This window comes from Propithecus coquereli, unplaced genomic scaffold (genome assembly GCF_000956105.1).
Source record: "Propithecus coquereli isolate 6110/MARCELLA unplaced genomic scaffold, Pcoq_1.0 Scaffold300, whole genome shotgun sequence".
In the NCBI taxonomy this organism is placed as follows: domain Eukaryota; kingdom Metazoa; phylum Chordata; class Mammalia; order Primates; family Indriidae; genus Propithecus; species Propithecus coquereli.
The window spans coordinates 1,651,884-1,677,818 of NW_012148620.1; the positions used below are offsets into that span (position 1 = coordinate 1,651,884).

Genomic DNA, 25,935 nt, shown 5'->3' on the forward strand with positions numbered 1-25,935 from the left:
TACTCTGATAAAATGCTTGGACACATTTGCATTTTTAAAAATCTCAGAATGTACAGTACTCAATTTTAAGTCTTTTAAAAATAAAGTGGTAACTTCATCAATGTAAATGGTCCCTTCCTTTAACAATACAAAATGACTCTGAGTTCCCTTTGATAACCTTTCTTGCCCTGATTTCTACTACTAAGATAAGGGGTTTGGTTTTCTAATCATTTGGAGAACTTGCTTTGAAATGGAGGTGTTTGAGCAATTTACATTTATTGTTATAACTGATGTTTGTTATTAACTCTGCCTTTTTATGTTACTTTCTTATATTCTGATTGCAGAGCCCTGCTTTTTAATATCTCCCCCCTCCAACACACATAAACACAGGCAGGTTCAAAAATGGTGCTCCTTAAATATCCGGTGAATGCCTAAATGAAAAAACAAATTTTGTTTTTGCTTTTTTATACTTTGGCAGGGCAATAAGAATCTTAAATAGATTTTCTTCCCTGCCTCGCAAAGCCAAATAATCATTGACTTTTCACACCAGGCCAGGAAAAGAGAAAATCTCCCAGGGTTTATAGAAGGGCAAACAAAAAGCGCAGGGGGCAGTTGTTTCTAAACTTTTCTGGGTCACAGATCCTTTTGAGAACTTGATAAAAGTTAAAAAAAAAAAAAAAGTCGTTACCTTTAACAAAATTCTGCATAAAGTTGTTTTGCTGTTGTCGGGGAGGAAGAATGATGGAGATGGAGATGGAGATGAAGGTGGAGGTGTGCTGGACCTCCTGAAGCCAGTCCACGGACCCCCTTGGGGTTCGAAGTTAAGCAGCTGCCATCGCAGAGCGGTATTACTAATCGAAGGAACATGTGAAAAATGTAAATTGCATAAAGTGGGCTGGAAGACATCTGAAACTAGAGCCAATCTTTAAAAGCAAACACACCTTTCACTTTTACACCAGGTAACAGGCACCTACGAAGACCTTCGAGAAAACCCGAAGTGGAATTTTCGTTCGGGTCGGGAGTCTGAAGGGGCAGTGCGAAGTGGCTGTTCTGCGCTTGCGCGGGATTTCCCGCATGCTCAGTAGTGAGGTAGGGCGGCCGTCCATCCGCAAATGACCTATTGATAGCGCGAGAGCGCGGTACTGGACGCTCCGAGGGACCTGTGTCTTGATAGCGCGTTTTTAATTACCCCCGAAGTGTCTTTGGTCCGTTGTTCCAGGTTTCTCACGGTAAGTTTCTCCCCTGCGGGTCAGGGCAAGGGGGGATCTTAAGCAGATCTGAGTAGTTTCTTCAAGGGATTTATGTTTAAAAAAAAATGTAAATCAGATTGCCTCTCCAGATATTCCAATTTCGGACCTAGACTTTTGAGTGTCATCATTTTAATTGTTAATCTGTGCTTTTAATGCTCTGGGGTCTTTTTTATAAGTATATCTATGTATTGTAGAGGCAACAAGGTAAACCTAGACATTGCATTTGATGGTGCACCGAAATTTAGAAACTGCTTTACGCCTAAAATTAAATTTCATTATGATTGCAGATATTCTTCCAGCTGTCATTTGTACATATTTGTAGACTTGCATGATTTATTTGGGTTTCCCTGGAAATATATTTGCTGGTTCAAAAGATGTGTGCATTTTACTTTTATTAAGGTTCTCAAAATCCTCCTGGCGCTTTGCATCCTTACCAACAATGCTCAGGAACATGTTCCCCCACACACTTGCCAATGGGACAAACTTTTTCTTATCTATGACAATCTTACAAATAAGCAACCATTCCTCATTGTTGTAGTCTGCATTTCTTTTGTAATTAGTGAAATTGAATATTCACGTATTTAACAGCCATTGCTTTACTTTCTCTGGGAATTGCCTATCCCTGTACTTTGCTCATTTTTTCTATTATTCATCTTTTACATACTGATATATGAGCCCTTTACAAATTAGCTCATTTGTCTCATATGTGATACAAGATTTTTTTCCCATTTTGTCAGTTATCTGTTTACCTTGTTTATGGCATTTCAGTTATATAGAAGTTTGGATTTTATATAGTCCAATTTATTATTATATTCTGTTATGGATTCTTAGTTTTATGCATAAAAGGCATTTACCAAGTTTGTAAAGTTTTGTTTATTTATAAGTCTTTTCCCCATACTTTTAAGGTTTCATTATTTACTTTTAAAAACCATGCATTGGCCTGGAATATATTTTGATATAAAGAATGCAAAAAGGATTCAACTGTTTTTAAAAAGTTAGCAACTGCTCTATCATTTATGCACAATTTAATTTCCCCCATGATTTGAAATACCACTTTTAATGTGCTTGTATCTTTTTCTGGAATCTATTTGAATCTCACTAGCTAAACTTTTTAAATTACTATAGTTTTACTAGTAAATTACTGTAGTTTTATCATATTTTGATAAATGGTAAAGGGACTATCTCTGTTCATCGTTCTTTTTTCAGAATTTGTATCGTTGTGCTCACATTTTTATTTTTCCAGATGACCTTGAACATTATCATTTGCCCAGGTTCCAAAAGATAAATAATTTCAGTACTTTGATTAGGAACTCATCATTCATTTTTAGTTTCTAATCTTCATATGCTACCCATCTTAATATGAGAAAAAACTGATCATTTGATTCCTGTTGTTTTTCATCCTTCTGAATTAGTCCTGTTGGCAGTTGTAAAGACTTCTTAAGCGGATGGGATGTAAGGTTGATTGCCTTTTGTCACATAACCTTTTTATGTGTCTAAGCCTCAAGCCCAGAATATTATGAAAAAGAGCCGGTACCGTACTGTGATTCAGGATCATATTGGTTATCATATTACATCCTCAAGGTCAGAATACCGTTGCAGAAGCTATAGGAACTTTTTGCTCTTAATACTGCCCTAATGTCTCTACAGAATAACCAAAAATAAGGACAATCATAATAATAATGGTTAGCCAGTATTATCTGGTGTTTACCTTGTGCCAGGGACAAGTACATAAGTGCTTTATATGTGCTACTTATTTAATAATTACAACAACCCTTTACCGTAGGTACTACTATTATCTCCATTTTACAGGCTGAGGCACAGAGAACGTAAGTGGCTTTCTCAGTGTCACACAGGTAATGTGTACCAGAGCCAGTATTTGAACACAAGCAGTGTGTTGCAGAGCCTATGTCTTTAACCACTATGCTGTTTTTGACTAAGCTTTCAGAAAGACATGTTCACAAAAGGTAGTGTTTTAAGACCCAGAGGTCTAAAACTGATAGAGAAGGAAGTATTAATACAATGGGTGGAATTTGAACTGCTTCAAGGAAGTTAACTTGCATGTAGCTAGTTTTGGCCTTACTCATTAATCCACCTATACCATCAAAAAGCAATCCTCATTTGGAATCCAGGAGGGGGCACAATTAAAAAGGCTATTAGGGACCTCTTTTACAGATTTTGTGCTTTGGTGTTAATAATATGAATAAGAATATTTTTTATACCAAGGACCAACATTGTATTCATTTGTTTAAAAAATAAGGAAGAAAACTATTAGGGCTAGGGGATAGAAATATTTCATTACTTACTAATTCAGTCTGAACCAGAGAAGTACTTTTTTCCTTATTTGCCACCCTAAAGTGATTTGTGAAATTTCTTCAAAGTCATTGTTATGCTTTATATCAAACTTTATTTTTTCCATTCTTATATCTTATAAACTGATTTTGGCTTTAAATGGTGGTTCATAAATACAGTGATTCAAAAATGGTGGTTCAAAAATATACATTTCGTGAGGAAGGTAGTAGACAAACCCTGAGAGTTTCTCTTTGGAAGAAAATTCCATGGACTTGGCTAATACAAGGGTTAATAGTTTAGTCACTTATGAAGCCTGACAAGGCTCAAATGATTGTTTAACTGGCTCAAAGGTAAGTGATATCTTTGAAAAGTTATAACAACACCATACAGTGCAGGAAAATGATCTCCCTGTTACAAAAGAAGTCTTATATAACATGGGGACTGAATGAGCATAGCAGCACATATTAAAATAGCCTCAGCGGTTAAGACATCTGGGTAGAACAAATCGATTGCCCAAAGATTACCTTTCCAGTGCAGAGTAAATCAGATATATGGCTGGATGTGGATATAAGGGAGTAGAGGTAAGGCCAACAAAGTGTTTGCTAAATTATTTCTCTTGTTTTCTATCTAGGTGCTTCTGAATTAGTAATGATCATAACTGGTTTATCCCACATGTAACACCTAGTATGCTAAGAAAATTAATCTAGCCTTATTATGACATAATAAGATAAGCGGAATTCAAACAAAATCATCCCTTGGCATACCAAGGGGATTGGTTCCAGGACACCTCCAACCTACGCAAAAATCTGCACATGTGAAAGTCTCACAGCCCTGCCAAACCTATATACAAAAAGTTGGCCCTCTGTGTATGTGGGTTTCACATCCCTTTTCTATCTGCATTTGGTTGAAAAAGATCCATGTATAAGTAGACCTGCACAGTTCAAGCACATATTGCTCAACTGTACATAGAAACTCATTTTATTTTCATCTGAATTCCAGACAGCTATTGGTTACAATATGGTATTCATTACCTTACATCATTTACAATTCCATCTTCCTTCTGAAGGGTTGCAAACACTTCACTTGTTTATTTTAGTTATGTTTATAATTCCTGTGAATACAATGTGGATGATAGGCTGCGAGTGGTGGCCAGTAATCCCAGCACTTTAAGAGGCTGAAGCGAGATCATTTGAGGCCAGGAGTTCAAGACCAGCCTGGACAATATAGCAAGATCTCATCTCTACAAAAAAAAAAATTTAAAAATTAGCCAGACTTGGTGGCACATGCTTATAGTCCCAACTGCTCAGGAGGCTAAGGTGGGAGGATTGCTTGAGCCCTGGAGTTTGAGGCTGCAAGAAGCTATGATCACACCACTGCACGCTAGCCCAGGCAACAGAGCAAGACCCTGTCTCACAGAAAAAAAGAAAGAAAAAGTAAAAAAGAATGTGGATAATAGAAAAAAGATGTAAAGTGATTAAAAGGTACTTCAAGTCAAATATTCAGTCAGAAATTGGTGGTAGAACAATAACTGTTGCTGAATTGAGGTTTATAATGTCCTTTATATACATTCCCTGTTAAAGGGAACAATAATTGTGTTTCAGGGAAATAATGTTGATTTGATTTAGAGGTGGGAGAGTTTTTGCCACAGGTTGATTCCCCATAAACTCTCTGAGACAGAGATAAAGCCTGAGAGGTTTATTAGGGAGTGTTCTTGGGATCACTTGTGGGAGGGAAGGGGGAGAAGGGAAGAAAGTAGTAGAAGGGGGGATGTTGAGCTGTGATACGGTCTCAACTAAGGACTCAGCTGACCTCACTGGGTACTCCGAAGCTGGGGTGGCCCTTCAGAGTTGAAGTGGAAGACCAGTTGGTGTGGGGAGTGGCCTTTAAACCTCCGTGTTACTACGTTTCAGGTGAAGTGACTCTTCTCAGCAGATAAATTCCCAAAGAAAGATGGCAGCTAAGGGCCATCTGTTGGCAGCAGTTTCAGCATCTGGGAAAATAAGTCCTTCAGTCCTGAAGGGCATCTGGGTGGTGCATCCCAGCATCCCGAACAGTCACTAAAATTGCAGGATTTGAATTTTTATTTTCAAAGAGCAATATACTTCATTCCAAAGGCTGGTTTTTTTCTACTTATTTCACTGGAATTAGGTTCTTCTCTGACACTCAGGACTTTTCCAAATTTTTTTTTTCCAGATGATTGGTCTTTGTTCCAATTAGTTATGTGGCTTGTTCTCTTTATTTGGCTACTGATGAGGATGGGGGTAAATAACAGCAGGTTAAATTTTATTCAGTCTCTAAAGATACACTCACTGATTTTCAGAAAATAATTTTAATCACATGCAGTTCCTCCCTCTTTTAATTACCCCACCTGTACACCTGCATCCCTTACTCTATTTGTACCTCTCTTGGCACTGACTAGTTTTCTGTTATAGGCATTAGGTTGCATTATTTTACCCACAACCCACTAAAATATTAGCTCCTCAAAGGCAAATGTTTCATCTTATATTTTTAGTCCCCGAAGCACCTTCCATAGCCTTTCACCTTCCATAGCTCACACACAAACTTTTTCATGTGCTCAGCAGCCCGGGCAGGTTTCTCCTATCCTTCGAAATACCCCATCTGCAGACAGAAAGAAAAATACAGAACTTATTGAGAGAGTTAATGCCGAAATGGAGTTTTTTCCAAATCTCTTTTAGTAAATATTTATTAAAGAACCTGCTCAGTTAATGAGAGCAGTCCTAAGTAAGCACTCAATAAATATGTGTTGAATTGAACCAGCGCAAATAAAACCAGTAGTTAGCTTTGAAACTAACAAAACATTTTCCTCAATTTGTTTTTAGGGCTGATCATGGCTTCCAGGCACACCGTGTTGATGCGGTTGGTAGCCTCAGCATATTCTATTGCTCAAAAGGCAGGAATGATAGTCAGACGTGTTATTGCTGAAGGAGACCTGGGTATCGTGGAGAAGGTACTGAAACTCTCATCTCATTTCATACCAACTTTATTTTTGTTCGTTAAGAGTTAGCTAAAGGATGTAAAAATTTAGACAGACTTTAACTGTTCAAATAATTCATGGCTCCCTTATGGAGACTGCAAAATCTGTGGTTCAAATGGGTTCCATATCTGCTTTGAAAATGACTCAGACTCCCTGTAGCCAAGATCTTTAAAATAGAGTGAGTTAAATCACTCACTTGTAAGTCAGACATCTATCTAAGTTCATTACCATACGAAAAATGAAAGCCATATATGTGAGTAAGAAACAACTTAGAAATAAGTTTATGTGAGCGAATTATAAAACATTCAACATAACTGCTTTTAAAAACAAAAATCATAAGAGCAAGTGAAATAAATCTCATTTCCTTTTTTGATAGGTTTATGGGCCTGCTCCTTTGGCAAATAGATACAGGGTATCTTGATTTCAGCAAAGCATTTGTTATAGGCTCTCATTTTCCATTTTAAAAAAAAGGTTCAAACTATTCATAGTTACATAAATGACAGCTCCATCCTGAGCCACTGTTAGATGTATTCATAACTGGGTGAATAGCATTACCCAGAAATTTAAATTCTTGATTCATTTTCAACCTGGGAAAGGATCATTGTTGGTAGGTCACAAAACTCAGCCCCTGACTCTGTACTTTGATCATAAAATTATATACACTTTTAAAAATTTATTGAATATATCTTCTCAAAAATTTTGTGGAAGAGGATGATATAGAAAACATACTTATCAGGCTGAGTACAGTGGCTCACACCTGTAATCCTAGCATTTTGGGAAGCCAAGGTGGAAGTATCACTTGAGGCCAGGAGTTCAAGACCAGCCTGAGCAAAGAGCAAGACCCTGTCAGTACAAAAAACAGAAAAATTAGCAGGGTGTGATGGCACATGCCTGTAGTCAGGTTGCAGTGAGCTACGATGATGCCACTGCACTGTAGCCAGGGAGACAGAGCAAGACTCTGTCTCAAAAAAACAAAATCATAGTTATCAAATTTGTTAATAAAATGAAGCCAGAAGGGCTAGTTTATATATCTGATTGTAGAGTAAGTATTCAAAATAGTTGCAACCTCTGAGAAAAGTGAACCAAATCCAGCAGGATATTGTAACAAGAGTAATATAAAGTACTATATTCATGTTCAAGTTGTATGAGGTAAATCTGATTCAAATTTGTTTGGAAAAGAGGTTTTAGTTAACCATAGACATGCTCAGTGATAAACCAGCAGGGTAATACAGCTGCTTTCAGAAGGCTACTCATCTTGTCTTTTTTGTAAGGTGTCAACAAAAAAAAAAAAAAAGAAAGAAAGAAATTTTTGAGCTGAGGATGAAAATGTCCTAAATTATTTAAAAGCTCTTTTCCAAACTTTAACCACTATTAATCCTTCGAGAAAAACCAAGCCAAAAAACTAGTTGACTCATTTGATGTTAAGTTCTGTGAATCTAAAAACTGACAGTATAATCTAAATCATGGGGCACTCATTCACTAGCAATCAGAGGACAACTTATTTCACGTTAGTTCTGCTAAAATTTACATTCTTAAGGCTGGGCCAGTGGCTCACACCTGTAATCCCAGCACTTTGTGTGGGCGCGGTGGGAGGATTGTTTGAGGCTAGGAGTTCAAGACCAGCCTGGGCAACATAGAGAGACCTTGTCTCTACAAAAATAAAAGATTAGCCACACATGGTGGCATGTGCCTGTACTCCTAGCTACTTGGGAGAATCTCTTGAGCCCGTGAGTTTGAGGTTGCAGTGAGCTACGGTTGTGCCACTGCACTCCAGCCTGAGCAACAGAGCAAGACCCTGCCCCTAAAAAAAAAGTTAATTAAAAAATAAAATAAAATTTGCTTTCTTTGTGACAGACCTGTGCAACAGACCTGCAGACCAAAGCAGATCGATTGGTACAGATGAGCATATGCTCCTCACTGGCACGGAAATTCCCCAAACTAACAATTATAGGGGAAGAGGTAAGAGTTGTCAGAGACATGGTATTTTTTTAATCTGTTTGTCATATAGATTTATAACTGGCACCTTAATAATTTATATACCACTATTATGATTTTTAAGCATTATATCTATTGTTTTAAACTCAATTATTGTATTCCTTGGACTTAGAGGAAATATCTGATTTTGAAATATTTTGGTCCATTTCTAGGCCAGATGTCTTAATTCTTGGCCATAGAAGATATGGTTACTGTTATAATACCCAGCTTATACAAAGTATAAGTTGAGCAAAGTTTTAGAACTTTGGAATAAAATGGGTTACATTGTTCTTGTTCATTTGTTTTTAAAATAAGGCTTACTTGTGTACTTCTGCAAAGACTATAACACTTTGCAAGTGAAGGAATTGACATCTCATGTTAATTGAGAGATTAGAAGTATCTGCTGTCAGAGCCACTTGTTTAAATAAGTTTATAATATTTAAAAATTGTTTTCCTTTTAAACATTGTTCAGGACAATGAAGATGGGACCATTTAAACTTTGATAAGCCCCATATGATTGTTTCTGCCATTTTAGTAGGTTTGCTTTTAAAGCTCTAAACATAAATGGTAAACAGGAAGGACTAGTGAAAACTGTGATGCATTATTTTTTCTGAGACAAAGTGTACTCTGTAAACACAAAACAGCTTTCATAACCGTTAGTGTTATCTCTGCTTTAGGATCTGCCTTCTGAGGAAGTGGATCAAGAGCTGATCGAAGATGGCCAGTGGGAGGAAATACTGAAGCAACCATGCCCATCACAGTACAGTAATATTAAAGAGGAAGATGTATGGTCCATATTTATACTTAACTCTCTATTAGTCTGTGTGTTGTTTTTTGTTTTTTTGCCATAGTAAAGGAAATAAAATTTGACTGTAAAATGCAAAGCTGGTAGTTATAAAACAGGAGCAACCAGGTCCTTGAAATCTTTCAGAGCCAGCGTAGATGTATCAGGCAACCATACGGAATTTAGAATTCAGTTTATTATCCCGTTAGCTTCCTTTCCACTCTGAAATCATTATTAAAAATGCTTTTAGAAAGAAAATCTAACTTGTTATTAATAAGCTTGGTAGTAAACCATTTCATTAGTCATTGGGGCTGCAAGGACATGAAAGAGGTTGATACCTCATATTTTTATAATGCCATAAAAATCACCCCACTTTTTATAGTTGCTTAAGTTCAATCTATGACTTTTGATAACCACCATTCTTCTTTAGTTTTCTAATTGTAAGTCATTTAACACACATTCACTGAAAACTTACCATGAGTAAGGCACTTTGCTCTGTGGTATGGAGTATACAAAGAAAATGAGACATGTCGTCTTCCATCAGAAATTCACAGCCAGCGTTATAATTCTAGGGGTTAAAGGCAGCATATCCTGAATCATGTAAAAGGGTCTAAGCAGAAGGAATTTCTTTTTTAATCTACTGCTAGTTTTATGAACCATTCATTTTTCTTTGGTTTATATGTCCTGTGTCCTTAAGATAATCAGACTGTCATTTTTTAAAAATCAGCACTTATATTTAAAAACCAGTAACAACCACACATTATTCAAAACATTTTTTATTCCACTTTGCAAGTTTTCCCTGTACCACCATGTAGAGCTCATTGTGTTTGTGGCATTGTGCTTAGTGTTCAAATGACAATAAATTTTTTATCAGTTAAGCATTTCATATTTAAAATTCTTAAATCAGACTTTTCTCTAAATGAACATTTTCCATGATTACAAAACACTAAGATTTTTTTGCTATCATAAAACGGATGATGTTGGCTTAAGCCATCCATAATTTTAAAAATGAAAAAAAAGAATAGTTTTAATCTATTTAAATCTATTTTGGGGATTTTATATGCTTGATTTAGATGTTTTATCTCTCTCTCTTTTTCTCCTTTTAGCTTGTGGTCTGGGTTGATCCTCTTGATGGTACTAAGGAATATACTGAAGGTTGGTATTTTTTTTTGTATTCATATTTGACAGCAGTAGGACAAGAATATGATGTTTAGTTGTAAACATTTGATATTTTGTATGTTGTATGGAAAGCTGCTATCATGTTTTCTGTTTTTCCCTAAAGCTATATTTGTGTTCATAGTAGCCGTTATCATACATCAGTGGTGGTCAAGACCGAGGGAGAACATTCATCTCCTGCAGATACCACCTCCCCACATACTCTACCAGCCTCACAGTTCTAATGTCCCCCAGATGAGAGTAACTAATGTATTAAACCCGTGTCACCAAAGGGACAATCCTGAACCCTCAGCTCTAATGGGGTAGAAAAACGATGACAAGCACAGCTGTACTGACCTGCTGTACCACCACCACCATCCCATGCCCGTCCGATGGATTCTCCCCTTATTTCTCACTTCACAGCCTCACCTTTTAAAGATGGGTTTTGAAACACAGTACAGTATTTTCCTGTCTGAAGTCACCTAAGATGAGAAAAATTAGAAAGCAGTAAGTTAAAATTGGTAACATAAAAGTAAGAAGGACCAGGCTCAGAGCCAGAGTGGTTAGGTTTTAGAAGCTTAAAAGTTTTATTTTTCAAATAAAGATCTACATAGGTTTTCTTCCATTGGTTCTCAGCTTCCTGGCTTTAAAAAAAAGAAAATTTCTCACAATTACTAGTAAAAAACTCTATCGCTGTTCTTGGATGACACATATCTATAATGAGTGAATCATACAGTGTGTGGACTGAAAACATCTCTATAATCCATTGAGAAATAAGGAAGCTCTAGACAGCTTTAATGTGTATAAGAGAGCCTAGAAAGCTTATTTAGATCTTGACCCCCACTCCGAGATTTTGATTCACTATATCGGGGAAGGAACCTGAGAAGATCTGTATTAAAAAATACACTAGTTAATTCTGATACTTTTTGGTAGTCCATGGACCCCACTCTGAGAAGCCCTGCTTTAAAGGCTTGAAGTGCAAGTCTAGACAGTAATCTAGGAAGATAGAGTGCTTCTGTAGGTAAGAATGAGTTGGATGGTGGCAGAAGAGGCATAGAGAAATCTAATGATAATGGCTGCTTTATTTAATTGGTTTACAAATTATACTAATGAGACCATGACTATCAATTCAATTAAGTGGTCATAGCCCCTATTCTGTGTCTCTGTCCAGCTCTCTGATAATTTGTACATTTTGTCATAAGTAGGATTGATCATGGATGAATCATTGCAAATTCCATATCTTTACTGCAAAAATAACTTGGAGTAATTGATGTATTGATGATGAGTCATAACATGGCAAAGTGATATAATTGATTTTCATTTCTTCTTTATAGGTCTTCTTGACAATGTAACAGTTCTTATTGGAATTGCTTACGAAGGAAAAGCCATAGCAGGAATTATTAACCAGCCATATTACAACTACCAGGTATTACTATAAGTAACACAAAAATATTTTATTAGATAAATAATTATAGTGTTATATGATTCCTGATACTATGTAATCCAGTGGTTTCTAGCTTGGTTGCACGTACAATTATCTTGGGAGCTTTTCAAAATACAGATTCTCAAGTCATACCCCAGAACTATTGAATCAGAACCTCTGGAGTCATTCAAACCAGGAATGTGTATATATGTATGTGAGTGTACAGAGACACACTGTATGTATTATATATTTTTCTGTATTCCTTATGATTCACATGCAAAAGTTTGGGAATTACTGATACGGTTCTTGGTTAGCTTGGTCATCAAGACTCCTGATTTATAGGTGGTTTGTGAAGCACATTGAAGAAATGAACCATTTTAGCCAAGAAAAGGTGTTAGCCATGTTGTTTGCCAGGTTACACTGCATACTGCCAAAATTATAGTGAGCATTGATAACAGAACTAAATATGCTCTTGCACTCTTTTCTCTTGTTTTTTCTCATCTGCTTTGACTTTCTATTATAATTCCAAGAACATGTGTGCCTTAGAAGCAAGAGACTAGTATAATTTCAAAGCAAGAATATACCATTAAATCACGTTAAATTTTAAAGGAAATTGTTGAGAGAAAATAGTTAAGGTATTTACATTAATGTGACCTTGATAGAGATTTGGAGAAACAAGGTAAGCAGGGTGGGGACTATTCTGAACTTCCAATTTGAGTTAAAGCAGGATTAATCTTTACTTCTAATATAAATTTTTTTCCTGCTGTTTGTATGATTATAAATTTTATTTACAATCATGTCCTTCTTAGGATTTAGCAAAATAATTAGACATTATTGGGAAAGTCATACTGAATTACTTAAGTGTCCATTAAGTCTTTTAATAGGACTTTAATGTTCATACAGTATTATATGTAGACACAAGTTTGTAGTTTTTATTTAAACTTTAAAGTGAGTTGATGCTATTACTTAGAAGAGGGGCATTTAATTCATAGAAAGCGTTGTAATGCATGGCACATTTCATCAAAAAAATAAATCTTCATGCTTAAGAGTTGTTAATAATTTTCATCACTTCTTTCTGAGATTGGAAAAATTATATTCATTTTCCACAGAACAATGAAAAGGAGAAGTTAAGGGAACACAGGAATGAAGCAAAGGTGAGAAAAATAGCTAGGGTTTTGGCTCCGCTAGTAGATAAAAAAGAGGTAGGCAACTTGTGGTACTCCAGGAGTCTTTGCCCATCCGATCTGTAGTTCATTTTCTCCTATTCTGCTTCTCTTCATTCCCTCTCCCCTCACCTCATTCCCTGCTGTACACGCTCTTTATCCTCTCTTTTCCTTCTCTCGCTTATGCCTTAAAATTTGTTGCAACAGGCCGGGCGCGGTGGCTCACGCCTGTAATCCTAGCACTCTGGGAGGCTGAGGTGGGCCGATTGTTTGAGCTCAGGAGTTCGAACCAGCCTGAGCAAGAGCGAGACCCTGTCTCTACTAAAAATAGAAAGAAATTGGCCAAACAACTAAAAATAGAAAAAATTAACTGGGCATGGTGGCGCATGCCTGTAGTCCCAGCTACCTGGGAGGCTGAGGCAGGAGGATCGCTTGAGCCCAGGAGTTTTGAGGTTGCTATGAGCTAGGGACGCCACTGCACTCTAGCCCAGGCAAGAGAGTGAGACTCTGTCTCAAAAAAAAAAAAAAATTTGTTGCAACAAACAGAAGTAGAAAAGTTGCTTGGCTGTGTTGGCAGTATTCAGGCTAACGATTCAATTTTAAATAATTATCATAATAATAATAGCTAAAATTTATTAAGGACTTACTGTATGCTGCCAGGCTCAAGGGATTCACCTGTATTATCTCGTTTAATACTCATCACAACCCTTTAAGAAAACCATTATCCCCATTTTAAAGGAGAGGAAACTGAGGCAAGTAACTTGCCCTAAGGTCACCCAATTGGTAAATGGCAGAGCTGGGATTCAAACTCAGGTCCAAATCTTACTACTGTATTTCTACTCTTTATAGCTCTCTTGAGCCACATAAAAGACTTAACAATTCAAACTTTATTATTGTTTCTAATAAATACTGAAGCGGGTGGGCAGTGGAAGGAAACAGCGTGGCCTGGTACATAGAAACCCAGTCTATTTGTCAGAGCTATTTTCTTAACCGTTATGAAGCTTAATTAACTCATTGGTGTGGAGCCTTTGAAGGAGAAAGATAATGAGAGAGATGGCAAGTCAGGAGCACAGAGGATGGCCAGCCGTCTCCACCATGGGATTGGCTTACCTCACCAAGACACCAGATTCCCTGGTCCCATCCTCTTTGCCTACATACTCATTTACAGAGGGAATTGTGACTTTTGGAACCAGAATGTTTGTGTCCACTGTCTGCTTCCCTTTTTTCCCCCCAGAATGACTGGAGAGCTGAATTAATAAATAGATTTCTTGGGGAGCTTGGAATTAGTCTCAGCAATCAAGCTAAACCCTAATGAGTACCTAGAGCCACCATAGAGGCCACCTGTACTTTTCAGAGTCCAAGCCTCTCCTGTAAGGTAGACTCAAGAGGGAGCAGAGGAAGCACACTAATATATATTGAGTACCTGGTGCTTGTTGTTTGGTTCCTTTGTTGCCCCAATTATAGGGAGTGTTGTCAATAGTCAGCCTCTTCTGAGGTTGCCTACTCCATGAAGAGCCGTCTCACCCGGGGCTGCACCGCTTCCAGATGCAATCCATTTCCAATGACCGCTTATTGCAGGAGTGTAAAGGCCTGGCATTTCATCCCAATTTGGGACAACCCTGAAGAGCCATTCTAGCTCCAGAGCCCTCCATAGGGTCAGCTAAAGCCGTTGTTGGGCCTGCATTACTGCTCATTTCTTCCCTCTGTCCACACCTGCTTCCTTCCACAGGCGTTGATCCCAAGTGACTCCCTAACAGACATCCCACCTGTCTCACAGTCTGCTCCCCAGGGAACCCAACCTGCAACATAAGCATGCTTCACTCTAACAGCACCCAGGGTGCTGCTGTAGCATAAATAAGATATGTTTCAAAACATTTTGATGCATAAACTCAGGCAGTCTAATTTAGTGATGAAGAATATTGGCTTTGAACACAGATAAGCCCAGTGTGGATTATGAACTCCTTGGAGTCGTTAGTCAGATTACTTAATGATTCCAAATCTCATTTTTCTCACCTTTAAAATAAGTATGATAATACATACTTCATGGGGTTGCTTCGAGGACCGACCGAGATAATACACGTAAAGCACTTAGTATGGTACCTGATACGTGCTTGGTGTTCAGTAAAATGTATGTCTATATGTCTATAATTTATGTCTACTATATTAATATGGTCACATTTTGATGACTGTTAATCATTTTATGTATCAGGTTTACTTTCCATGAGACACATGTTATTTTTTTTTTCTATATAATGTGTACAGTTAAAACAATGTGGTTGAAAATTCTTTGAACTCTGCAAAGGCAAATGCAGATTCTAAGACTGCATTATCATTGTCATTTTACACTACAATTGTCAATAAAATCTTAACCCTGATCCCATTCCATAGCTACTCTGTTGTATCATTATCAGCCTATTCAGTTGCTCTATCTTATAGCAGAAAAATACATTTTCATCATTACCTAGTCCCATAGTAATATGATCCTTATTGTTCCTTAGATAATGAAAAGTACTAATCAATATATGGTGTTTCATTTGATGGGGACTTCAGTACCTTTGGAAAATGGCTATTTTCAGATACAACAAAGAGATCATTGGATGATTCAAAGAAAAACAGTAATCAGTACATGATGTTTCCTTTCCTGAGGACTCCAAGGAATAACCAAAACTTCCCTTCATTACCATTGAAACTATTAACAAAAACAATGAGAATAATCAGCTGATTCTCCCATGAAAAAATCTTTGTCAGTGATATTATTCTTGTACTTTATAACATTATTATGCTTTTATTTCTAAAAAATCATGATGCTCATATAACTAAATATCCCATTTGTGGCTAATGTTTTTCTCCAAATGGTTACAAACTTTCTTGTTGTTTCGTTTACATAGGCAGGACCAGATGCTGTGCTGGGGAGGACCATCTGGGGAGTTTTAGGTTTAGGTGCCTTTGGGTTTCAACTGAGAGAAGTCCCGGTTGGGAAACACATTATCACAACCACCCGATCCCACAGCAACAAGTTGGTAACTGATTGTGTTACCGCCATGAACCCTGACGACGTGCTGCGAGTGGGAGGAGCAGGAAATAAGGTACGAACAAGGTCTGTGATTGGCTCTGAAATGCAGTTGACTATTAAAGGGAAGGCGGAGTTTTTTAACAACACGAAATAAGAATTTTAAGAGAAGGGATTTAAGATTATAATTTGCCACTAAAAACACCTTTCAGCAACATTTAAAGAATTTTAAAGAAATTTATGAGTCAAGTCTTTTCATCTAAGGATTCTGTGTTAATGAAAGTCCTCGGGAGAAGGCCCCATGCCTCTTGCTAAGGGCCTCATTTTCCCAACGACTCTCCTGGATTCCTTCCTACACGTTTCTTCTGCAGACTGAGGACAGGCTGCTTGCCTGCCCCGTCTGTCTACTTCCCCCATTTTGTCGAGGCTTCTAACCTTCGGAGAAAATTGTGAAGTGGGACACGGTTTGATCCACATCCCTAGCCCTGATCTCATTGTCTCATGGATATCATCATGATGACATCCCTGAGGTATCTCAAATTCATCGTGTCCAGTTTGAGTTCATCCTCGTTCTATCCACCTCCGGATGTGTTCCTCTTCCTATTTTCTATCTGTTTAGTGGCACCACAGTTTTCCTAATTGCTCTAGCTAGACACCTGAAAGTCATCCTAGACTCCTTCCTTCTTCACATCCTATCAATCTGGTCCTACCTATGTATCTTCCTAATACTTGCCTAATGTCTTCTCTTATCCATCTCAGCTGCTGGTACCCTAGTTGAAACCTATCATCATCCCTCCCCCAGCTGTTACAGTAGCTTCCAAAGTGGTTGTCTGTTCAATCCAGTCTTCACAAATGCCACTAGAGCAATTAAAAATATAAAACTTCTGCTCTGTCCCAAATCCTTGGATCCATCACAACTACTTAAAATCTAAGCCTATTAGCACGGAATGTAAAGCCTTTTATAGCCTGGCCCGGCAAACGCCCAGGCCTCATCCCCTGCCATATCCCAGCTCACACTTCACCTCTAGTGATACAGAACTGCCTGTACTTTCTGATACATGTGCATATCACACTTGTGTGCCTAGCACAGGGAAGGTAAATAATAAATATTTATTGAACTGAATGGAATTCATTTCTCCTTACCTATGTTTTGGAAGCAATACTCAACTATTTTTAGATTTTTTAAAGGCATTTACTAATAACAATGAAAACCGGGAGTTTAAAAAGCAAATAACTCACACCTGTAATCCCAGCACTTTGGGAGATTGAGGCAGGATTGCTTGGGCCCAGGAGTTTGAGACCAGCCTGGGCAGTGTAGCAAGATCCTGTCTCTACTAAAATAAGAAAAAGCAGCCAGACATAGTGGTGCACACCTGTAGTCCCAGCTACTCAGGAAGCTGAGGTGGGAGGATTGGTTGAGTCCAGGAGTTTGAGGCTACACTGAGCTATGATCATGGCACTGTACTCCAGCCTGGGTGACAGAGCAAGACCCTGTCTTAGATGAATGAATGAATGAATGAGTGAATTTTGAAAAAACCTGAAACATTTCAAAGTGAAAATATACTCCTAGTATTCATTAAATATAAATAGTGACAGGTGTGATTTCTGTTTTCCCCTTAGTTTTGTAATCACAAAACCCCATTATCTCTTTTATTCCCAAGGAGCATCATCCTCCTCAGAGAAAAAGTTCCCATCCTGTACATCTCTGCCTTTCTCCTCTGAAAAAAACCTTGTTGAGCAGTTCTTAACTTTTACATCAAGGACCCCTTGATGTAGTTCTTGGCACATAATATAAGACGATGTAAATAAAAGAAAAATCTTTTACGCAAAAGCCTACAGCAAAGTTTAAATGTTTGAAGTTCATGAATAGTACTGAAAGGGATAATTGGTTACTTTGTGTTCATTGAGATTTTCCTCATTCTCTCTTCGTTTGAATATTTGAAGTCTGAGTTTTACAGTAATAATTATTTTACAGTATTACCAAAAAAACTCCATTGGCTAATCAAGGCTCGATAGCAAGTTACCATTTAGAGTCATGCAGGTTCTGTCATGATCTCAGTTGTGTATGAGTATTACAGGAATTTTTAGGATGACTATTTAAAAGTTTGTATTTTGGTACTGGAAATGGCCATAGATATGATTCCCAAGATTTATGAAAGTACTTGCTACACTAATCAGTATTGCCCGTCTGTTAGGACTTATTACAATTTATACATTATTGTTAATGCTTGATACTTCTCTATCCTTTATTTAATAATGGTCAATTTTTTAGAAGTCTAAAAAACTTTAATTTTTAATAACAAAATACTAACAAAAATAACATGAAGAAAAAGAAAACTTTATTTTATCGAAATCGGAATGTGGAGACTGTTCAGATATCCTCTTAGTATTTGACCAGTTTTTCCCCCTTCAGCTGGGAGTGGTGGCATATTTTTATGCATCCATTCTATATATTTCTTCATAATACTAGTATCATTTAAACCTGTTAAAGCTATAAACCTAAGTTAAGTCTGACCAAGGAGTTGATGGAAAATCCTTGATAGAAACAAGCAGTTTTTCTTATTTGTACCTCAGTCATTTATGGTCAAGGGATAATTATTATTTTTAACCTTACAGATTATTCAGCTGATTGAAGGCAAAGCCTCTGCTTATGTATTTGCCAGTCCTGGATGTAAGAAGTGGGATACTTGTGCTCCAGAAGTTATTTTACATGCTGTGGGAGGTTAGTCCATTTTATTTCCAAACCTCTCATTTCATAGATAAGAAAGTAGATTTTTAGTAAATTTGTTCTTCTTTAATTGTAGTCTCTTTTTTGAACTTTGATCTGCATACAGTTAATTTAATTGAGCCTTTACTTTTAGCTTTCTTTTTTGTTTTGAGACAGCGTCTCGCTCTGTCACCCAGGCTGGAGTGCAGTGGTGCTATCTTAGCTCATTGCAACCTCGAACTGCTGGGCTCGAGCCATCCTCCTGCCTCAGCCTCAGTTAGCATGCCACCACACCCGGCTAATTTTTTAAAAAAATTTTTTGTAGAGACAAGGTCTCACTGTTGCCAAGGCTGGTCTCAAACTCTTGGCCTCAAGTGATACTCCCACCTCGGACTCCCAAAGTGCTGGGATTATAGTCATGAGCCCCCATGCCCGGCCTATGGCTTTAATGTTTTTAGGGGCTTTTTGCTTGAAAAGCAAAATGTTCATCATCATTGGCATCACCTCATTTAGTCTCTTTTAAGCCAATATTGGTGAATATCTCAGTACTAGCGCTAAAGATCATAGAGTCAGAATTTTTTAAAAATCTGACTGAAAATATATTACACATATATACATAAGATGATTTTTCAATTTCAAATAGACATCAGTTCACATCTACTCTTAGTAAGCAGTGCCTTTTAAAATACCTGTGATTTAACAAAGGCAATAAACAAAACACTTAATTTTTATTCTTTCATTTCTCCTAATATTTTACCAATATCTTATTAGCATATTATCTGATAAGGAGGTTAAATTGTACTTTATCATGTTCCATTTCTATTAAGATGCGAAATGAAACTATAATATAAAACAATTATATTTTATGAATATCCTTCACTGAAACTCATACCAAATAAAGTACTAATATTAAACAATAGAGTGGGCCAGGCGCGGTGGCTCACGCCTGTAATCCTAGCACTCTGGGAGGCTGAAGTGGGAGGGTTGCTTGAGCGCAGGAGCTTGAGACCAGCCTGAGCAAGAGTGAGACCCCATCTCTACTAAAAATAGAAAAATTAGCCATTAGCTACCTGGGAGACTGAGGCAAGAGGATCACTTGAGCCCAGGGGTTTGAGGTTCAGTGAGCTGTGATGATGCCACTGCACTCTATCCAGGGCGACAGAGTGAGACCCTGTCTCTAAATAAATAAATAAATAAATAGTAGACTGAAGAAAACATTTTTGAAAATGTGAATAGTGGTGATGTAGTATGAGCAATAGGAAAAGTGATCACCTCAGGAGAAATTAATAGATACCAAGAAATAAAAAATTGAAAATGCTAAATAAAATTCATTTTAATCAGACAGACAAAATTTATCCTTCAGTTAAAATTGTTTTATGGTCTTAAATTTCAAGTGAATTAAAATTTTAACCTTTATGGTCACTCCTTATTTTATCCAGAATTTATTGGCTACTCTTGGATAGGGAACCAAAAGACACTTAAAAAAATAACTGGAAACATCATGCTCCAATTAGCCATTAACATTGTACTGGTGTTTTTTTGATAGGCAAGTTAACGGATATCCATGGGAATGCCCTTCAGTACAACAAGGAGGTGAAGCATATGAACTCGGCAGGGGTCCTTGCCACACTGAGGAATTACGACTACTATGCAAGCCGAGTTCCAGAATCTGTTAAAAAGGCACTTGTTCCTTAAAGGAAAGTTTCATTTACTTAACTAGAAGGACTTGTTCTTAAAATAATATATATTAAAACTCATTGGATGGAATTAGAACTCCACCTTCATTCATTGTTGATCAGTGACTTATATTTAATTACTGTACTTAGGACTAGAAAACAGAATTAAAGAATTTAAGTTGATGAATGAATCAACCAGACCAATTTTGACATCTGGAGAATTTATAAGTTCAATATATTTCTTTTCCTCCTTTTATGCGGAGTAATGAAAAAAGATTTAGCTCCAAGTGATCAAGTCAACTGTTTACTCAACATTCCTATCTTGTAAACCAGATTTCTTTAGGGCATGGTTGTTCCTATATCTCACTCTTGTTTTTCATGGTAATTTTTGAAGTGTTTCTACTCCAGTTATGAATATATATAATGTTATGTGTGTTGATGAAAGAGATTTATGGGGAAAGTTTCTTTAAAATAAATTATTAAATCCTAGCTCTTTATGTTATTCACTAGCTTTTTTTTTTTTAAGTATTTGAAAATTATAAATTCTCTACTATGGGGATTCGTTTATTATGGCATCCTTATAAGGCTTACCTGTGGAAAGTTGGGTAATTGCCTTTATTTTTCCCAATGGGCAATTATAACATATACTCAATTCTGACATTATGCCTAGATTTTTATTTTTTGAGTCTGTGTCCGTTGCTTTTAATTAAATATCTCTGATTTTTGGATTAAGGAAGTGACTTAAATTAATAGTTCCCAAACCCAACTGTATTTCAGAATCATCTAGATTGTTTAAAAAATGCAGATTCACAGGGTCTGTCCCAGCAATTTTAATTCTATGTATTTTAAGAAGGCTACTCTGGGGACTTTGATAATCATCTAACTGTAGGACTCACTAGATAAGGTAATATAGTGGTATTCTGCAGGGGCATCACAATCTAGCAGGAAGAGGTCTCTGTGGCTTCGACGCCTTTGACCACTCCCTCTTGTAACTCTCTTGTCCTTACTTTCTTCTTCCCCCTTTTAACCACTCCTACTCAGTCTCCTTTTTTGCTTTCTCTTTGTCTTCCTTCCCTTAAAAGCCACTATTCACTAAGATTCTGTTCTAGGCTCTCTCTACTTTCTCACCAGATGATCTAATTCATACATATGGCTTCATGTGGGGACTTTTGCCCTGAAATCTGAATCTTTATCTAGCTTAGAACTCTCAAACTCTAGATCTATATTCCCAAAGATCTACTTAGATGCCTTACAGAGATCTCTGAATTACTGTGTTTAAACAGCTCCTCATTCTTGCCTACCCCTCCTGAAATTATTTTACAAACCCACAGTGTGATCCTGATAATTGGCCAAGTTTGAAAATCACTGCCTTAATCCATTTAATTCCTTCTAATAATAGAGTTCTCTATCTGTGAACAGTGGACTAAACCTAATTTTAAAAAAATCTAAGTGTAACATGAGAATAACTTTAAAGGTATTCTCCACAGTTTCCTATGTGAAAACACAAGTTCTCCAGGTGAGATATTTGAGAGTCTATGTTCTCTCTCTATTCCCATTGCCTCTACCTTAATTTATACCCTTATAACTCATTATTTCTTTCTTGGATCACTGCAGTGCCTTCGTGACTAATCTCTTTGCCTGCACTGTAACCCATCTCTCTCTCTCTAATTCATTTGTCATATCATCTCCAGATGGATTTTTTAAAAAATCAAATCTAGTAACACTACTCCCTTACTCAAAACTTTTTATGACTTCCTTTTACCTTCAGGATAAAAAGCAAGTTCTTTATGATGGTATACGAAGCTCTGAATGTTAAAACTTACTCCTTCTCCAGCATCAGCTCTGCTCTCTAACCCATACTGAAGCCATGCTCAACCATTTAAAGTACCCCCTAAATACCATCTTTTTGCTCACCTTGAACTCCATTCACTCATGCAACAAATATTTATTGAGCACCTACTATATGTTACGCACTGAACAGAGGTATTGAATATTCAACAGTGGGCATAACACGATAAATCTGTGCCTTTGTTGAGCTCACATTCTTGTGAAGGAAAACAGATAATAAATAAGTAAATGAAATTATTTCAGATTGTGGTAAATGTTATAAATGTACTAGGAAGATGAGCTAAAAAGCAACATGGGTGGGTTGGAGTGGAAGGGCCAGAAGATCTTCTTTAGATAAAATAGAAATGTTTTCTCTGTGGAGGTGATATCTGAGCTGAAAACAGGATGAAAAGAGGTCAGCTATGCTGAGAGCTAAGACTTCTAGTGGGAATAGTAAGCACAACACTTCTGAGAAGAGAAGATAAAGAACAGAAAGGAAGCCCACAGTGGCTGAAGTAAAATGAACAAGGGGAAGAGTGTAATAAAATTGAGTTGGGGATGCAGGTAGGGACCAAGTCACCTATAAACTTACAAGTTTTTTAAAAAATATTTTAAAGTTGAAGGGAATGAGGAGTGACTGCTAAAGGGTACAAAGTTTCTTTTGGGGCTGATAAAATGTTCTAAAATTGATTGTGGTGATCCTCTGAATTGCACACTTCAAATCGGCGAATTGCATGGTATGTGAATTATATCTCAGTGAAGCTGTTGTTAGAAAAAATTAAATGGGCCCATGTGGCTAGTGCCTGCCACACTGTGCAGCAGTCCCCAACCTTTTTGGCACCAGGCAATAATGAGCTGGTCAGAGTTTCTCAAATACACACAGCTTCATGACTCCAGGCTTCAGCTCATGTTCTTCATTTGACCCCTTCTTTCCATCCCTTAAATGTGCCATCTCTCATTGGAATCTTTCCTTTACCGGTCTCTCCTAATCACTTTCTACCTTCTGAGTTAACTTTGTACTTTCTGCAAACTTTGTATTTTTATTTTCATTTCCAAAATGTTTTTAAGACAAACATATTTCTCTTGCTGCATATATCCCACTGTATAGCAATTTTTATTTGCATGTCTCTTCTACCTATAAGACTGTAGGCTCCTTGAGGGCAGGGGCTTTGCCTTCTGCTTCTGTATCTTCTGTTTATGTGCATAATAATAAGAGCTTAAAATGTTGCCTAAATATCTGTAGAAATATCAGCTGAAAATTCAATACCCATTCTTGATTTTTTAAAAAATATAATGTTAAGCTAAGAATAGAAATAATTTTCCTTAACTGGATAATGAGTATAAGAAACCAGCAGCAAACACTATTCTTAATAATGGAACAGTAGTGGCATTCCCACTAAAGTTAGGAACAAGACAAATATATTCTTATTCAACATTATCATTGCTATTTAACATTATTCTGGAAGTCCTAGCCAATGAAAGAGATAAGATATAGAACATATAACCTCTAGATAGAAAAAAAAGATATTATCTACCTAGAAAATCCAACATAATCAACCAAAAAATGATTGGAACCAATAAAAGCATCCAACAAGATGATGACTCTAAGACCTAAGACTGCTATATGTCCTGCTTCCCTGAGAGTAGATTTCTATTTGTGGGCTACAGTACATCCTTTTTTGGCATTTTTATTGATGAAACTCATATCCTCAATGATTCCATGCTTCTCAAAATCATCATGATATGTATCTGGGACTATGATGAGTAATAAAATTGCAAAACTTTAAACAAATGGAAGGATTATCATTACTTTCTAGCACTAATCTCTAACTTCCCCACTAAACAATCTCCCTATCTTCTGAACCCCTAAAGCATTATGGACTCAACCAGTTATTGGGCACTTGGAATGCTCTGCTTTGTACTACAGTCTTTTCAGAGCCTTCTGTATTGTTTTGACAATAGGAGGTGTACTGAATGACAAGAGATAGAACTAAAAAGATCTCAAAAATTAAAATCTAGTAAGGACATTTAAGATGAAAAAGTTAGCTCTATCAAATCCTCCATGAATCAAGCCAAGGGTAAATTAACACATGCAATGTCTTACATGAGATCACTATAGAATGGGGATTTTAGCTTATAATTTTAATACGAGGCTGGGTGTGGTGGCTCATGCCTGGAATCCCAGCACTTTGGGAAGCCAAGTCGGGAGGATCACTTGAGCCCAGGAGTTGGAGACCAGCTTGGACAACATAGCAAGACATTGTTTCTACAAAAAAAAAAATAATAAAAAATTTAGCTGGGTGTACTGGCATGTGCCTGTAGTCTCAGATACCTGGGAGGCTAAGGCAGGAGGATCCCTTGAGCCCAGGAGTTTGAGGTTTCAGTGAGCTATGATCGTGCCCACTGCACTCTAGCCTGGGTGACAGCATGAGACCCTGTTTCAAAAAAAAAAAAAAAATTTAATATGAGTCAAAGTTTAATGTGATTGTAAAAAGCTAATGTGGTATGTATTGATAGCTTTATAATGGGCAGTATGAAACTGACAATACTTCCACCTCCACTCTGCCCTGATCACACCACACCCAGAACATGTTGTTCTGTTCTGAGTATTACATTTTAAAACGCACATTGAGAAGTGGAGTATGTTTGGGACAGGGCAGCTGGAATAGATTAAAACTATCGTTTGAAGGACTGTTGAAAGGGCTGGAGACATTTGGCCTAGATAGCAAAGACATGGCAGACATCATGATGGCCTGAAATACAGGAAAGATTGGCATGTGGAGGATCCTCAGCGTGTTCTGTATAGCCTCAGAGGGTAGTGGATCAAAAGAACTGCAGATTTAGGTGCATCTAATAATAGGTGTTTAGAAACAGGGGCTGTCTTGGGCAATTTAGTTTTCTATCACTGAAGGTGTTCAAAAATAGATTAGTTGGTTATTCATGTGTTAAATAAATGATTCCAGGATTCTTTGTATCTCTAGTGCATTATATGGCAGAAGACACTCAGTATTTATGAAAAGAATTTTTTTTAAATCCAAAGGTTTCTTAGCAAATAAACATCACTTTTCCCTGTATATATTATATAAAACTCAATTACTCAACAATATTTAGTTAGTACACATGTGTGATGTGCAGGAAAGTGCTGGAAACTTTATGAAACCTCATAATATCAAAGAAATTTTAAACGGCACATTGAATATGTTTGGAAGAGGGCAACTTCAAAATATCAAAGAACTCTATCACCATGTTAACACTTTGTGAACATACTGCTTACTACGTGACGTGGAAGGAAGCTGTGACCAGATCTGGAATAACTACCCCAACTGAGTTACATGAAGTATATAGGTGATGAAGTGGAAGTATCCATAACCATGGAAGAATGTGACTTTCACCTTGGAGTTCTTAATAGTCATAAAAGAAATGGTGAGCATGATAATACAATCTCCCTCATTTTAATTAACAGCATCATATAGCACTTTACAATTTCCTTTTTTCCTCCAAGCATTACCTCATTTAACTTTTTAAAAGTGTTTTCGACACTTTTAGAGAAAGACAGGCATTATCCTTCAGCCAGTTATGATACTTTGGCCAGCTAAAATAAGAGATTCTTTCATTGTTTTATGTTTGAATAAAATTATAAATATATAATCATAAATGAAGCAGATATGCTATAAAAAAGGCCAAAACAGCTCTAGAAACTGCA

At 37.0% G+C, this 25,935-nt stretch overlaps 1 protein-coding gene across 1 annotated transcript; it reads left to right on the top strand.

Annotated features, from left to right (window-relative positions):
* Positions 1 to 1,127: 1,127 nt before the first annotated feature.
* On the top strand, positions 1,128 to 20,615 carry BPNT1 (3'(2'), 5'-bisphosphate nucleotidase 1). Its single transcript, XM_012649673.1, has 9 exons — positions 1,128 to 1,208; positions 6,359 to 6,486; positions 8,368 to 8,472; positions 9,165 to 9,272; positions 10,378 to 10,426; positions 11,761 to 11,852; positions 15,901 to 16,098; positions 18,639 to 18,744; positions 20,276 to 20,615. The coding sequence occupies exons 2-9, from the start codon at positions 6,367 to 6,369 to the stop codon at positions 20,422 to 20,424; spliced, it is 927 nt and encodes a 308-aa protein (XP_012505127.1). The 5' UTR covers positions 1,128 to 1,208; positions 6,359 to 6,366; the 3' UTR covers positions 20,425 to 20,615.
* Positions 20,616 to 25,935: the final 5,320 nt, after the last annotated feature.